Source organism: Neodiprion pinetum, chromosome 3, assembly GCF_021155775.2.
Source record: "Neodiprion pinetum isolate iyNeoPine1 chromosome 3, iyNeoPine1.2, whole genome shotgun sequence".
Lineage (NCBI taxonomy): Eukaryota > Metazoa > Arthropoda > Insecta > Hymenoptera > Diprionidae > Neodiprion > Neodiprion pinetum.
In genome coordinates this window covers 43,153,051-43,169,646 of record NC_060234.1, presented here as the reverse complement: position 1 = coordinate 43,169,646, position 16,596 = coordinate 43,153,051, and the positions used below count along the sequence as shown (strand labels likewise).

The following is a 16,596-nucleotide window of genomic DNA, read 5'->3' as shown; positions in this document are numbered from 1 at the left end:
CGAGGGGCGGCGGGGGAAGGGGATGGCGTCCCAAAGTCACTCCTAGGCGAGGGGCGGCGGGGGAAGGGGAAGGCGTCCCAAATTCGCTCCGTGGCGAGGGGCGGCGGGGGAAGGGGATGGCGTCCCAAAATTCACTCCGAGGCGAGGGGCGGCGGGGGAAGGGGATGGCGTCCCAAAATTCGCTCCGTGGCGAGGGGCGGCGGGGGAAGGGGAAGGCGTCCCAAATTCGCTCCGTGGCGAGGGGCGGCGGGGGAAGGGGATGGCGTCCCAAAATTCGCTCCGTGGCGAGGGGCGGCGGGGGAAGGGGAAGGCGTCCCAAAGTCACTCCTAGGCGAGGGGCGGCGGGGGAAGGGGAAGGCGTCCCAAAGTCACTCCTAGGCGAGGGGCGGCGGGGGAAGGGGAAGGCGCCCCAAAGTCACTCCTAGGCGAGGGGCTGGCGCCGGAGAGGGGTGCGAGGGGGGTTTGTTGTGACGCCCCAAAGTGCCCCTATACTACTAACAGAATAAGTTGAATACAAAAACCTTCAAATAAAGTTAAGAACATAACTCTTAAATAGAATATAGCAGCAATATATACGGTTAGTTCCAAGATGTTGGTTATTTTTGTGTCTTTTGGAAAAAAAGTAGTAAAGAATGAAGAATAATTTTATTTAGAATGACTGCAGTTATGTTTCAAAATGTGTTCTCTGTGGCGCACTGAATTTCGAACATTCGATGAACTTCGAATACAATGAACTTTCTCATTAATACCGTGTAAGCGTGTTAAGAGTTCGGGACAAAGTTGGCAATACGTGACGGATGAACGTCGTTGCACTTTGTTTTCACAGATAGTCCTGTGCAAGTTTAAACAATCAACGATTTTCTGTAAAAACATCTCTCCCCTGGCATATGACAGGGGAAATACAAAATGAACAGGAGATGCGTATATAGTAAAATATATATATATGTGTATATATTTATGTACAATCCAAGAGAGGGATGATTTTATGTTGCGTTATGTTGAGGAATCTTTTGAGTTCCAAGATTTTTAATTAATTTTATACATTCCATCTCAGGTAGTATATGGAACGACAAGTCTAATCATTATATATGTAATTATACAAAGTATATGGAAACGAATTAAAAGTATCATACAAATTAAATAAATATATTATATATTCGTATTTTCGAGTTTTTTATTTTATTCACTCACAAGTAAACCTATACCCTGCACAACATATCTCTGCCCTGGGCACCTTTAAAATTAGGTAATAAACAATAATTAAAGTGTCTCGCCATTTCGTAGGCATCATAAGGAGACTGTTAATATTCCATTAAATATGAAATTGACCGTAATCATTACAATAACATATTAAATTTTCAATCAAATCGGTTATGTCAATCCTAAGAAAAAAATAATTTCATTTCTTTGTAACTTATTTTATTTTTTCCATCAAAAACCAATAGGTTGAGATCTGATGCTTTTAGGGTCACAGTATTTTAATTAGGGCTGTGCGGGTTCTCCAAGTCTCGAAAAAAGTTCGGGTTCGTATCGGATCGGGTTTTTTTACGAATCCGGAATGATCGGTAAAACAGAATTTTTTCAGAAACCTGAACCGTGGGTGACCAAACTTACCTAAAATTTATGATATTGGATAAATACTTAATACTAAATACTTATATTGAATCGTGTATCTAAATAGCATCAATATTTTCAGTAAAAAGTACATCATCTTTCATCGGGAGATCTGGGAATCCCGAAAATTTCGACAAAACTGATACTTTCATGAACCCCGAGATTTTCGGGACCGTGACGCGGAACTAATAGATTTTTCCCGACCCAAAGAATTCTAGCACCAGTAAAGCCTTAATTTCAATAGTACACGTATGCACATTAATTCTGCGACAGCTAATCAAAGGCATTTCTAAGACCGAAGCACATAAAACTCCGGAACCCATAAGCGGAACGCAAAAGCCATAGCGCATGCGCTATGGTCTCTGCATTCTGCACATGGCGTCTGGATTTTCACCCCACACAAAAATCCATAGGGATATCACGTGGCATAACACTAGACCAACGCTAAGCCGGTAGAAATTAAGCAACAAGTGATATTGGTAATTTCGCTAGGAAATAAATTAATATCAACACAAAAGTAAATACTATTGCTACGTATAAATAAATGTATTTTAGGTAAAAACTCTTCGCTCACATACGATTCGATTCAATTATAAGCGCTCATCCCCATATGGCCGTTATTTGATCGATTTACAATATTTTTAGGCAATGTTAGATTAGTAAAAAGATATTTTTCGCAATATAGCTTCATCAAAATGCGCCTTAACAGTAATTGAAGACCTGATTTGTTTCGAAGCCGCAGAAAAATAATTACTCCCATACGAGCCTTCGGAGCGGGATGTGAGAAGGAGCCATATCTCCTGAATCTGCGCCAGAGTACTAATCGTAACGAGGACGTGGTACCCACAGGACTTCCGCTCCGAGTATATCAGTTGGCACTCGTGCGGGGACTGTTGGGTGCGACACTTTTATCGTTTTGTCAAGTGTTGTAGGTAAAGTAAGTTTTTAAAAGGTTCAAATTACGAGCTGGTCGGAATCTTTGGCTTCATTTGCACTATTAAGGTTAGTATTTAGAACACTCTAGAACTTCGTGAAAAAGTTTTGAGGATCCCTCTCTTTTCGAGGAAACACACTTTGTCAACAGGATGAATTCTTTTTTTCTGTAACGTACCCATGATTATACCAATGAGTAATATCATGATATATTGCGTTGGAGGTGCGCAATTTTGGAAATGAGGTCGAAATGAGAGATTCGTAATTTATTAATAACAGTCAAAACACCAAAAGATGAAAAGAAAAAACCATTTCTCAACATAGCAGACGGTCGTCAAAACTAAGTAATCATGGGTTCGACTAAAATGCACCCTGTGGCCGTCGTCGGTCAGATTTATGCCTCTCAACATATATATTTTTGAAACAACTCGACATAATTTGCAAATTCGGTCAAATGACTGATTATCGGAATCACTTAAATTTGAAAATAGCGGCAGCCTGCAGTTATATGAGTAAGCAGCGAAGCCTGCAGAAGCCCGTTGTAATTCACGAGGCTGAAGTTAGTATCGTTAACGTAACCAAATCAGAGACATCTCTGACCAAACAACGGGAAAAAAATCACTACATTCCCAATTTTACAATGATTTTTAAGGAGCTAAGATTTCCAAATATGAGTCTGTTTTGTTTTATTACGGTTTAGTGAATTTCAGACAATTCGAAAATTGCGAAATAACGGTTCTTCCTCGACTAACTTCAATATGATTGTAATTCTAAATTTAGAATACATATCCACGTCTTCGGACTTCAAATGATTTTCAAATTTTCTGATTTGAGATGCAAGTTTTAGTTAACGTTCGTTTGTTGCATATTAAATTATTTTGTGAGTTGATACTTGCATCAAGTTCCTTTGTTATATCAAAAGTTACCATTTTTTTGGTTTCTATGAACGGTTTTTGTACCTGGTCATTAAATTTACCGGTGAAAGGTAAATAAAAAATTATAAATTTCGAGTGTCCGTACGGTGGTTAAATTTTTTCATGCCTTTTAAAATTTGCGTCAATGTTCGTAAGTATTGACTGCAAAACGTTCTGAAGTGCTTCAATAATTTTTTTTATACTTCTATCCCAACGAGTTTGCAAATTGAAATTCCGGGAGGCACAAAATTGAACAATATATTTCAAACAATCAGCCTGTAATCGTTTATAAAGAAATAATATTCACATTAAATTATATCAAACTACTGATTAACTACTTGTTGTCAACAATTTGTAATTTGGCAGATCGACGATTACCAGATGCGATGGACGGTTATCGAAGCGGTAAAAAACGTACTGATACCACGTGTATTGCGATGCCGTCCGAAGCACGCGACGGCGACATAGGCTGCGATGTCGAAGTGTACATATCATGGTTCAGGCTTTTCTGTTTTACGTGTTCACCCGCTTGTCACATATACGACACGTTTTCCGACATTATGTCTACAAAGGACTACTTTACGCACCAAGAAATTGCGTATGGCTGCATAACGTTGACCTTCATTGGATTATCGGGAGCCGGAAGTCTTCTAATTTCTTCCATGATGAACCACCGAAAGCAGCGGGAGACTGAAAAGGTAAATAAATTTTCCCATAGCATGAATATTAAGTATGCTCCCCGCAGCTTTGACCTAATGAAAATCGCTATTGACTGAAAACGAACAGATATTTTCGTGTAGAAGAGGAGATTTCCTTTTCGCCATGATTAACGTTCTGTTTGATCTGAGGATACTATGCCATTATTGGGAGCGTTTCAGTTACGCAATGAATGTGAAACTGTTAAGAAAATCCAAAATGTCGGGAAAAATCGACGAAGCTGCTGGTATAAGTTATGATGAGGAACTCGAGAAAAAGATTGAGAACCTATCTGTACTCTGTCTGATGCCATCGTTTATAGAAAACGTACCACAGCTGACTGTACAACTAGCAGGCATGATCCAGAAGGAGACACCGATAGGATGTTTAAGTACGGTATAATTCTTTATTACTTATAATTTATATATTTAACTACTTATAAATAAGAATTGTGTTCTACAATTTACTAGACATAAAATTACCAAGTCACATATATTTTACGTAATGTTTGATGCAACAGAATACATGAAATGTTTGCTGGGACATTTTATTAGAAATCTTATTTTCACAACATTGAACTTATCGGAAAGTATTTAAATTTTACAGTGTGGATCAGAATGACTGCGTTAATATTTGTCGCTGTGGATTCGCAAGCCTATTATCTTTATATATATTCGGGTCGTTCTCATAGAGCTGTACTAAATAAATGGTATGTTTTCCGGATTTGGCTGCAATGTTACATCAGCATTGGTAAGTAAACAGAATGTATGTGAATTTCAAGTTTTATACTTTTATCACATTTGTTGTACGAAGCACAGGCCTGAATTTTTGCCTTCTGTGTTGGCTGTGGAAAAAGTTGTGACGTCACGAACGGTCAACACTGTATAATACTCTCTAAATTTTTTCTCTGTATCATGGTTTAAATTAGTGGTTTTATGCTATCGTTCAACATGTCAGTTATTCGACTCACTCAAGTCGGATAGTCCTTTTTAGGAATCCTCCATACAGAGGGTAGCATTTTCAAGTTTCTTGAGGTTCGAATAAGCATTTATCCATAAAATCAAGTATCCGGAAGTTTTGAAGGTGGCTCTTTTTGATAATAAAGTCTAAATTGTAGCATGATTTGAAATCAACGATGACAACACGCGAAATTTTGTTTTACTAATCGGTGGTGAAAAAAAACTGGTACTCAATAGATTATTATTAATGTTTCAGTCTGCTGGATATCAGCGACCACGTTTATAGTGTGCAAATGGCCAATATACATTTTGTTGTTCATCGTTTTCATATGGATGATATGGACTATTTACATCTGTAACGTAAACTGCGAAATTATGGAACTCTTCAGCTGTAGAAACAAAGCCTCATCATGGAGTGCCTGGAGAGATGTCGCTCTGCTCTTCTGTTGCGCCTTCCTAGCTTTAGTACACATGTTCACTTTCTTGGATTTTAAGAATATGTGCACTTTCGTTCGGATGGGATTTAAAATTCCGAAAGTCCAAACGATCCAAAACCCGATGCCTTTAGACCAAGATGTGGAGGGTGGGGTCGGCATCTCGAATCGCGATAGCTTCAAAGAACCGGAAACCGATTTTGTTATAATTACAACTAATCCGCACTCAGCATTCCAACGAACATCCAGGAGAAAATATGGGCTACGATAGGTACGAATCACAGCCTATAATAATAGAAAAAATAGTCGAAAAATAGCTGCCTTGTTAAAATAAATCCTTCTTTAACAATTTTTGGTGTATAGGATGATGATGGATCGATCGTCGAGTATACCGCGATATCTTTATCTAATCGTCTCTCGTGATATCGATGGACGGCTGGTGTGAGCCGTCTGAATGAGGAACGCCACTGTGTAACCGAAGGGAGCTGACGTGAGCCGAGTCAACCAGCGAGAGAGAACGACTTGCGAAGACACCCAGACAGCAGAAACCTCCAACGAAGCTCCCAGGGAACTTATTTGAATAAGTCCCCAGAGCGCTCTGAAATTTTTGAACCAAACAAGTTTCATGCGTGCTCGTTTTTAATAGCTTTGAGGAAGTTCTCACAGTGTAACGTTTGAGCTCCTTTGTAACTCAGCGTGAATAGCTCGCAGGCAGCTCTACCGAGTACCGAGTTTCTCTAAAAGTACTGTGAGCTATTGATAAATCTCACCTACTTGTCATAAATGTTTCATCATTCGTTGAGAACGTTTCATGTGAAATCCATTGTCCCTTCCCACCTTAATTTTTTTTTCCGACTACAATTCTTTTCCAAGTTGGTGTCAATTTGTAGTGTTAACTTGGAAAAGAATTATAGTCGGATAAAAAAATTAATTAAGGTGGGAAGGGACAATGGATTTCACATGAAACGTTCTTACCTTAATTTTTTTTTTCCGACTACAATTCTTTTCCAAGTTGGTGTCAATTTGTAGTGTTAACTTGGAAAAGAATTATAGTCGGATAAAAAAATTAATTAAGATGGGAAGGGACAATGAATTTCACATGAAACGTTCTCAACGAATAATGAAACATTTATTACAAGTAGGTGAGATTTATCAATAGCTCACAGTACTTTCAGAGAAACTCGGTACTCGGTAGAGCTTCCTGCGAGCTATTCAGGCTGAGTTACAAAGGAGCTCAAAAGTTGCACTGTGAGAACTTCCTCAAAGCTATTAAAAACGAGCACGCATAAAACTTGTTCGGAAAAGCAAATATCAAATGATACAGAAATTGGATGTTATTTATTGAAAGAAAAAATCTGAAATTCAATGCGAAATGTCATTAACAAGTGGGAGTCTGGACAAACAGGTAGGTAAGTAAAAACAACGTTTATTGTGAACAGATTCTTTATTTAAATCAAATTAAAAATGCGTCTCATTAACGATTTATGTATTGTGCATTTTATTGGAAATTAGTTGTATCCAAAAATACCAAAAGATCCTGTCTGATAATAATAGCTTCTAATATTTTCAGGTACGAAATAATTCATTGTCAAAGCGGGACTAAATTTGTCAGCCATAGAAGCATGTACGTAAATTTTTAATTACGTGATCTTTGACTATTACAATATTTTAACATGGATTCAATGATAAAATTCGTTTTTTTTTTTTTTCAGCAGGCTCGAAGTTTAAACTTTGATTAACACGAGGAAAATTATGCCTTACCTGAGAGTTAAAACGTTCAGGTGGCAAGGATCCTGGTTTCTCGAGCGGTGCAATCATTATAATCATCGAACCTGGTTGTTCCGTCAGACATCAGGTTCCAGAGTAAATTTCATCAGGCCATGGCGACCTTTTTAACATCAGTTGAGGCAAAATTGAAGAGCGGGATATACTACAGATCATAATGGCTGAATATCCCATCATTTCACTTTGATCGAGCCAATAGCGATAAGTTTTTTAGTCAACCGTTGCTGCCAATTCATTCTACCAAGAAATCATTCTGTGCACCATTGTAATTCAAGCATTATTATTGACCAGCATTGTTTTTCAAACTTTATACCATTTAATTTGGTATCTTATTTTGACGCTTACTTTCACTCTCTTTGGCATTAAATTCAGATAAATAGTTTCTCAAGTCCTCAATTAGATTGTAGGGTTGAATTTTGTGAGGCAAACTGAATCAATCTAAATCTAGAATCGTTAAATAACTTCATCTAAAAATGTCTTTAAATTTAATCTTAGTTGACGGTGTCATCTGGCTAGCTAGTTGCACGACAACTTATAACCAAATTCAATTTCACACTCTTTATAGGGTCCTACGCTAAGACTGAAAGCTTGTGAATCTCTATTCACCGCAATTATTTCTGCGTTTTATGTTAGCATTGTCTTGAGCAAAAAAAATCTCATTTAGAGATTGGAAATGGAATATGAAACGCAGAAGATATTCAGTAGCACAAATTGAATACCAAGAATTTTTTAATGGTTCCTGCAACAAAGGGACTCTTTCCACATATCCTTGTTACAAGGTGATGTTCGGAGGACTATGCACAAGATATTGTATCGGATAACATTATTTGGAAAAAAATCTTCATGAACTTCGTTAAAAACCAGATATTCATCTATTTTGATGGAACAAGGGACACAATCTTGAATCTGATAAGTCTGTGTCCTCGTAATAATGTTCTGACATTACTTTAAAACACGATTGTCTTTGAAGCTAATTGTGATGTTTGGGCGCATTTTGAGAAAGTTGATTTTCAACTTGTGTCACAGGATGTGATTTACGTTCCTGAGTTCTGCGCTTCAGATTAGATTTTCTTTGTTTCGAACCGCACTAACATGAAATGCAAAATCATTTTAATAAATCTAATATTAGTTGAATTTTCAATTTGAGTATTAGGTTCCCTTCATTTATTTAATCGAAAATCATTGAAAATTTGCGAAATGAATTCTGATGATCATTAGAAAATTTTTAATACTAGTAGCAATAATTCATTGATCGGAAGAAATACATTGACTATCGACTATTTGTAAATTTTGTTGAACTATTTTCGAGAAAAAAAAGATTCACAGTTTTATTACAGATAGTGAGATATTAAAAATTTCCTGAACGCTCGGCTTAATGTCTTATTTTCAAAAGTGATAAAATTCAATATTACCACCTGAAATCACAAGAGAGTGAGAAAGTTGCTCAGTCGCTTGAAAGTGGCGATGATTTTTGTACGTGTGATAAATTGAACAGGCAGATAACAGTAAACATTAGAGATGTAATTATTCTGGCCGTATCACCTGTTGAAAGAAAAAAATTTCATTGTTATTTCTAATGTAAGAAATAATAAAAGTGATCAAATAAAGTGTTCCTACCTACCTGCTGCGTTTCTTCCAAGCACCCAACATTTAAACAGATTTCTCATTTCAGTCGAATGAAGCCAATTTTCAAAGAGCATTAGCATCAACTTTCCGAGTCACTACCAGTCACTACCTCGACTGTTTGAGATTCTAATCTCAAAAATTTGTATGAACTACATCGACGCCACAAACAGACTTTGACAGCGGAAGCACGGAGTGGCCAGCCTGCCCGAGCAGCCGATAAACCTCGCGCATGCGCATTGTATGTATAGTTTCAAAAGATTGTCCCGGATGTCATATCAACACCGGAAGTGAACACCATGCCGAGACCGCGCAGGCAGAATTCCAAGAGCGCGGGAACTGCTCGCAGAATATTCTGGAGTGTTCTTTCGAAAACGCAATAAAGTACAAGCGGAGCTCAACATACGACAAGAAAAATAGAAAACCATGGAAACCGAAGAAGAAAACGACAGTAAAGCACCTCAGAAAAAAACAAAGATCGCAACATCAAATGACACCGCTGAAGAAACGCCTGGTGTTACAATTTATACACTGATATCTAATGCTTGGTCCATTGTGGGTTATGTGATCCACTTCGGCATAAATATTTATCATATCATCAACTATTCGACATCGAATAAAAATATAGAACTTATTTTTTTGATCGGGCTGATCATACTGAACTCGGTAGCAACTGCCGGAGTCAGTGCAAAAATGCAGTATTCCGACGTGGTAAGTCACGAATTCCAGAAGCTGCTGCACGGGGGGAACGTAAGGTAATAGTTAGACCATTTCACCGAATCCTGCACGCAAATCCGACCTCCTGATTCTTTTTTCTTTTTCTTCTACTAGGGGCTTCGCCCCTGCGCGCTTCGCGCCTCACTATTTCCTTACGCATTGTCTAGTAGACAGGCGAATTCCTTCATGTTGATTTGATGACAGGTCTGCACTTGCTGTCCACTTCAATTCCTTCTGTGCTTACTTATCTTTTTTTCATCAATCTAAGCTTCCATTCGTTGGTTGAAAATTGGTGTTCCTTCTCTATTGATATCGATCTATCTCCTTGGCTTGCTGAATTATTTTTGCTACCGCTCTGCTCGTTATTCTCCAAAATCACCTTCTTTATATTATTTTTTTCTCTATATTTGTGTTGCTGTTCACTCCGCAAAACACCTCTTTCTCTTGTGGTTAACATAGATCCTGGTCGTCCTCTTGCCTGGTTATAGGAATATTTGTTTATTATTATTCTCTGGCTTATTTGGTTATTCGCACTTACAATTTTATTTTCCTTTTTCTTTTGTGATACGTCCGACCATCCACCATCTCCATCGCCTTGTCTGCTGGTTGAAACTCCTCCTTTCTGTTCGTTGGTTGAAAAGCCAGTATGATATTTTTTGTTCGCTTCCCTATATTTTCGCTGCTGTTCCCGTCGTCTAATTTTTCGCTCTTCTATGTGCATCACATTGGTTGGTCGTCCTCTCGATTCATTTTCCAAATCAATAATCACAATCGATTCTTCTAATTCTTCGACACCCTTCGTTGAATTATTTTTACTACCGCTCTGCCGGTTATTCTCCAAAATCACCGTCTTTATATTATTTTTTTCTCTATATTTGCGTTGCTGTTCATTCCGCAAAACACCTCTTTCTCTTGTGGTCAACATCGATCCTGGTCGTCCTCTTACCTGGTTATACGAATATTTGATGGATCTTATTCTGTGGCTTATTTGGTTCTTCGCACTTACAATTTTATTTTCCTCTTTCTTTTGTGATACTTCCGACCATCCACCATCTTCATCGCCTTGTCTGCTGCTTGAAACTCGTCCTTTTTCCATTGTCATCGTAAATCCTGGCTGTTCTTTTGACTGTTTGGTGATATATTTAGATTTACTATTATTTGATTGTTACTTTTCATACTTATTACTCACTATCTGAATTTTATTTTGGTTCTGCAAGACATCAAAGTGTCCACTGTCTTCGTCGCCCTTGAAGAGTAGCGAGAATTGTGTTTCATTTTGTGATCCGATCCGGTGTGGATGAATTTATTCTTCGCAATACACGATTAAACGTATCTTAAAAATGTCCGCAGCTGCAGCTAATTCTGCTTCTGCCCCGTATATTCCATTTTTATTCATATGTGATTTGTAATCACCAGGTGACCTAATCACAGCACCGTTTGACTCATTACCTGTAATAAAAGCCGCAAATGTAGACCAATTATCCGCTATATTTGAAACGATACTCAGTCTCACCTCTGCGTGTCGATCTTGAGTGCCGTATACACAATACGCCATGCGCGAAAAAGACAATTCCCGTCGGGAATCATCTTAATAATTTTCGTTCGCATATTCATTTTTTGCGTGTCAGAAACAGATACCTATAAAGATATTTGTCAAAGACTGTCATAAACAGCCGATGACAGCTGTCAAAGGGTTTGCTAGATGCTTTTTGTTTTGTTTTCGGGATCTCACCCCACCGCCAACTTCATGCGTATACTATTGTTATTATAATCTTTTTTATACTATTGTTATTATAGTCTTTTTGTTACTATTGTTATTATAATCTTTTTCTACCTGCTCATTTGTTTGAAACTTTTTTATTAGATAGAGAGATTAGTTCATCACATTATTTAGAGGTCATCAAAGAGATTCCTCGAGCATGAAAGATGTCTGACTTCAATTAATAGGGGATTTCGTAATTATTAGATTTTGCTTCGGAATGTTCAATTCTAATTTAACGGTTCAAAAAATGCCTTATAAAACAAAAATTGAAAACACGGATTTCGATTGGAAATTTGCTGACTTTCGAAAACGATGCTAATTTCATTTTCACATTTCATTTTCAGCATAATTAAAATGTAAAACTTAAAATGTCAATTCTACTATGTTCTCCTATGTCACTGTGTATAATATCAGTGAAAAATGTTGAAAGACAAGTCGGCTAAGTCCACAAATTTTATTTAAGCCGAAACTGTGACTTGGAGGTAAACGAGCAGAAAATTTTTAGACATGATTTTCATCGAAAATTTTCCGAGTTTTCAGAAAATAAAAATACGATTTTCAAAAAACTATGGGGGATATGGTGGGATAGGCATTTTAAATTTGATTTTTTTTAATTTCGCGCGGAAAATGAAGAGATAAACAAATCATCATGTTCGAAAAATTCAGAAAATTTCTGATCGAAATTCGTGTTTGCAATTTTTCTTCAAAGGCATTTTTTCAACCGTTTAATTATACTGGAAAATTTCGAAGCTAAATCTAATAATTACGAAAACCCCTATCAACTAAAGGCAGAGATCTTTCATACTTAAGATATCTTTTTGTTGACACCTAAATAATGTGATAACATCATAGTATACAAAATCAAAAATTTCGCAGCCAGATTTCCGCATAGGATTTCGTGCGATGGCCAATTTAGGAAGGTGTAGAGATCAGTGGCAAGGACAAGTGCCCCGGTTATCCAAGATGCGATGCGCGGCGAGCTTATTGGAGGTAAAACTTCTACTAAATTGTAAATAAAAGGGCTCTGGACAAAAGTCGCTGAAGTTTCAACGAATGCCTATGTATCCGTTAGGAAGTGCATTCATAAAATTTAGTTAAAAAAAAAACACATTTCCTAGTTGATAGTTTTTGAACTCACAGCTGACAGTTTGTCGGCTGAGACGACGGTGAGAGACGAGGGGACGGTTCAACAGAATTTTAGCAGTCTTCTAGAGATGGCACGGGAATCGCAAAAAATCTTGGGTAACCGGGACAGAATGTTTCGACTATACCTTCCTAAATATTACTTTACCGAGCACGAGTCGAGTAGCGCCAATGGGACAAATACTGTCGATTTGGCGCTGCCGTCAAGTTCGCCCACGGTCTCTGTTACCGTTCAAAATAGTACAAAATTCGAATCTTTGCCGATACAGGATATTCATTTGTTTATACTGTTCTTGTGAAATGAGATTTTTTGATAAAGTGATTGAATGCGTACATGTTTGCTTAAAAAAGGTATTTTTGTACGCACGGCATTTAATGTACTTGGCCAAATGTTTTTGCATCAGAGGTGCTTTTTGGAGGAATATATCTAGTCGTAAGATGGTTGAAAATTCTTGATCAAAATGACGATTTCGAAGATGTCGGAAATACCGGGTGCCCACTGGTCAGGGAATTCTGGCAAACGTAGAAATGTCATGGAATTCTGAAATTCTGGAATAAGCAGGGGTTTTCGCGGAAATTTAGGGATTCGTTTACTATATATTTTTTTTCATATAAATACGTCACACATTCTTTTCAAGCTTTACATAAATTCGATCAAATAAAAATTTCTTTTATCATCGGTGAAGGATTTCTTCAAATTTTAAATATTCCTAAATATCATCTTATAAACAAATATGCACATCGGCTGGATAAGGCAGTGTGACCCGAGTGACAGTTTGAACTTTGATATATAAAAAAAAAAAAAAAAAAATTATATGGAAAATGTGTATATTTTTTTCATTGATAATTTGCATTCACTAGGAAACACCAGCTTCGGAGACTGACTATGAACGTAAGAAAAGAGGATGTTGGGAAAAACTAGCCAACCTGAAGGTACCATTCCTCTGGCTGGCTGTTCTATTACAAGCAGATATTTTTTTACGTTGCATTCGACGCATGTATTATGGAGTCAAAATCCGAATGTACAGAATCAACGGGAATGAGGATAACCTTCGTTACTATAATGCAATGGTCAAGGATAATGTAAATCTAACGCTGCTCATCGTAATTAGAAGTTTTCTGTTCTCAGCATTACTGCTCATTTTAAAAATGACGCTTTTCTTCAATCAAGGCTCGGATTCTGGTATGGTCTACCTTTCAGAGCTGCATGTCATTCTTAATTAGTGTACTTTTTATCAATCAAACGTATGAAATTTTACTCTTCATGTTTTTGTGCTATAATCTAAATTACAGAGATTGATTTACACTTTTATTAGTTTTTCTGTTTTACTCAACCCCTACTGATTGATATTTCAATTTGCAGAAATACATTCGACGATCTTTTTTTGGTGTTTTACCGTGATCAGCCTGGCCTCGAATATGATAGGATATCAATGCGCGGTGCGCTCGGCCCAACCGGATAAGCATCGAATAACTATATTCGGGCTGGGTATCATGTTGCTGTGGTATTCGGGTACAATTGGTAAGAATATCATTGATCCTCTTTGAGATGAAACTGGGACTTATACCGTATTTTTTTTACAATAAACTGATCATCAATATTCAAGGGGCTCGGATCCTTCTAATCGCCATTGCAGCAAGCCAATGGCCATTATCCACATTTCTCGGTTGCATGCTTAATTGGATATCATGGACTTACTGGATATACAGTCAGAAGGATGGAGCGCATAACTTTTGTCGTGAATTGACAAGATCTGAACTAACCGAACCGGCACATTTAGACTTGTCGACTTTCCTTTTTTCGCCCGTCTTAGCTGTAGTCTATACGTTCACTTTAGTAAATTTCAAAGAAGGGTCCACTTTCCTTAGGTACTGCTTTTACTACGTGCTAATGACACTGCAAAATGGAACAGTGTTGATACTTGACATATATTTTGGCAGTTCGACTGATGAATTTTCAGTGACATATTTGTATATATTTCGTATTCTCTCTATTTTATTATTTATTACTGGCATTGTTGCTATGTTAATATATTATATGTTCGTCCATCCAAAAGTGAAATGTTACGCAGTAACATGCTGCCCAGTATAGGTCACTGTTAATATTACATTCAGTGCAGACAATCTTTGCTAATTTTTGAATTTGAAATCTACTTTTCATTCTGTCAACAATATTACATACCTTCATCACCTATGTCAGCACACTGAATAAAGTTTGTTCTTTTTTTGTTTTTTATATATCGTTTTTTGTTGGGTTTCATATCTCTTATCTACGAACAATTATGCTTCCCAACTCCCACGATCTACTTCAAAGGTAGCTAACTGCGTAACACAGACGACACAGCATACATGATTCCAACACCGCATATTCATTATATTGAAGTTAGTAATATTATAGTAACGATTCAGGCTGAGAAAAAACCGTTATTTCAGGATTTTCGAGTTATCTGAAATTCAGTAAACCGTAATAATACAAAACATACTCATATTTCAAAATCTTTGTTCCTTCAAAATCATTGTAAAATTAGGAAAATAGTGATTTTTTTCCCCAATGTTTCATTACGATAACGTTACTAACTTCAACGAGTTACGCTCTTACAATTAGGTCAATAATATCTACAAAATATGGGCGTTCATTTAGAATGTAGAGATTGATACGTAGTCTACTTACGATTCAAACGTATTCCATGAATCCGGACACCTTCCGTCACGGTTAAATAAGAGTTTGATTTGTGTTTATCTCACTATACCTGCATTCGATGTTCTGAAATATTGTTAAAACCTGGGTAAGGACTACGGTGGGGGAACTAAAAAGAATACACATGATAAGTAAGATCGTGCACATGATGAACATCTTAGAGCATATACCATGGAAGGGTTGAAGACGGCAGAGAGAGGGGAATAGTAAGACGAGTACCTTTCTCCAGCTTTCTCTGTCTTCAGCCAACACTACATGTATGCGTTGAGCTCCGGCAAACGCATGCGGAAGGCGACTCCATGCACGCGGCAGCTTTAGCGCCACGCCACGTACGGAAATCGAAGATGCGCCGTAAAAATGTATACAAACGATAGCTACATTACCTAAAAGAAAGGAATACTCTATCGCATAATTCCGGGCGGTTTCTCACGTAATGAATTACAAATTCATTCACGTCATCACAATTATATTCCACAGTGGAATCTTTAATTGATGTTATTGATGGTTTGTTTTCATAAACTGTTTTATACGACATAACCTACGTCGCGTTGACTATTATTTGAGCCATGATTTGAGCTTTGCCAGATTCCGAATGGCCCCGAAGGTTCTCGACTTTAGCCGAATGACGTGCGGTACTGCTGTTATGTTCCGAGAGGAACGTTTCGAGTCGATTCTGATTCGCCGCGTGATTTAAATCGTTCTCCTGACTTACGTAGTTGGTGTATGTAAATCTCGGGAATCCGCTGATCAGCTCCTCAGATCTTCTCGTTGAACTCGCCTACAATTCTGAAAGTTCGTTAGGTAGGGCTCGTGCCAACCATCACTATGCGTGATTGAAATAATTGTTTATGACAACACTTGGGTTAATTACACATTTATTAACGGTCTCCTTCCAATTCTCGATGGCAGGTTTACAATCGTGGTACAGATTGGTGTTAATCACTATCGCAGTGACAAACTGTCACAAGTCTCGAAGGTTCTGAACGACTTATATTGATTTTATTCTAGGATTTTGGTAGAGATCTGATCTGTTCTCTATGATGTCTGAAGTTCTTCTGATGTATTCTATTTTCTGGGGAGGTTGAATTAGAGGAAAAGTAGGAGGAGTTCAAAAGGAGTCGCGGTTTCTCGCGGGTCTCGGATGATTGGTTAAGGATGATGAAATAATTGAGGGTAAGATTTCTGATTCGTGCATGAGATCTCGGTGGTGGATTAGCGCGAGGTAGTTGGTTTAGAGAAGCAAGCGGCGAATCGCTGATTGGTCTTGTTATCGTTAAAATAAGGGCGCTATCCTGGATTCTGGGAATAGGGGTTTCTT

General features: G+C 37.6%; 1 protein-coding gene and 3 long non-coding RNA genes across 4 annotated transcripts; 3 read left to right on the top strand and 1 right to left on the bottom strand.

The window, feature by feature from the left end:
* Positions 1 to 4,240: 4,240 nt before the first annotated feature.
* LOC124215604 (uncharacterized) lies at positions 4,241 to 6,431 on the top strand. Its single transcript, XR_011176692.1, has 4 exons — positions 4,241 to 4,548; positions 4,764 to 4,907; positions 5,373 to 5,821; positions 5,914 to 6,431. It is a non-coding gene; the product is annotated as an uncharacterized lncRNA (long non-coding RNA).
* LOC124215609 (uncharacterized) lies at positions 5,088 to 14,901 on the bottom strand. The gene is made up of 2 exons (XR_011176691.1): positions 14,763 to 14,901; positions 5,088 to 6,148 (listed from the first exon to the last, which is right to left on the bottom strand). It is a non-coding gene; the product is annotated as an uncharacterized lncRNA (long non-coding RNA).
* Positions 6,448 to 8,937, top strand: LOC138190668 (uncharacterized). The gene is made up of 3 exons (XR_011176690.1): positions 6,448 to 6,959; positions 7,121 to 7,174; positions 7,263 to 8,937. It is a non-coding gene; the product is annotated as an uncharacterized lncRNA (long non-coding RNA).
* Positions 9,218 to 14,807, top strand: LOC124215600 (XK-related protein 6-like). Its single transcript, XM_046619183.2, has 4 exons — positions 9,218 to 9,669; positions 13,442 to 13,763; positions 13,944 to 14,102; positions 14,188 to 14,807. Exons 1-4 carry the CDS (start codon positions 9,385 to 9,387, stop codon positions 14,670 to 14,672), a joined length of 1,251 nt encoding a protein of 416 aa, XP_046475139.1. The 5' UTR covers positions 9,218 to 9,384; the 3' UTR covers positions 14,673 to 14,807.
* Positions 14,902 to 16,596: the final 1,695 nt, after the last annotated feature.

Coding starts and splice junctions, on each gene's coding strand:
- LOC124215600 (XM_046619183.2), top strand. CDS start 9,385: ATGGAAACCGAAGAAGAAAACGACAGTAAAGCACCTCAGAAAAAAACA. Junction 13,764..13,943: donor CAATCAAGGCTCGGATTCTG/GTATGGTCTACC, acceptor TTCAATTTGCAG/AAATACATTCGACGATCTTT. Junction 14,103..14,187: donor GTGGTATTCGGGTACAATTG/GTAAGAATATCA, acceptor TCAATATTCAAG/GGGCTCGGATCCTTCTAATC.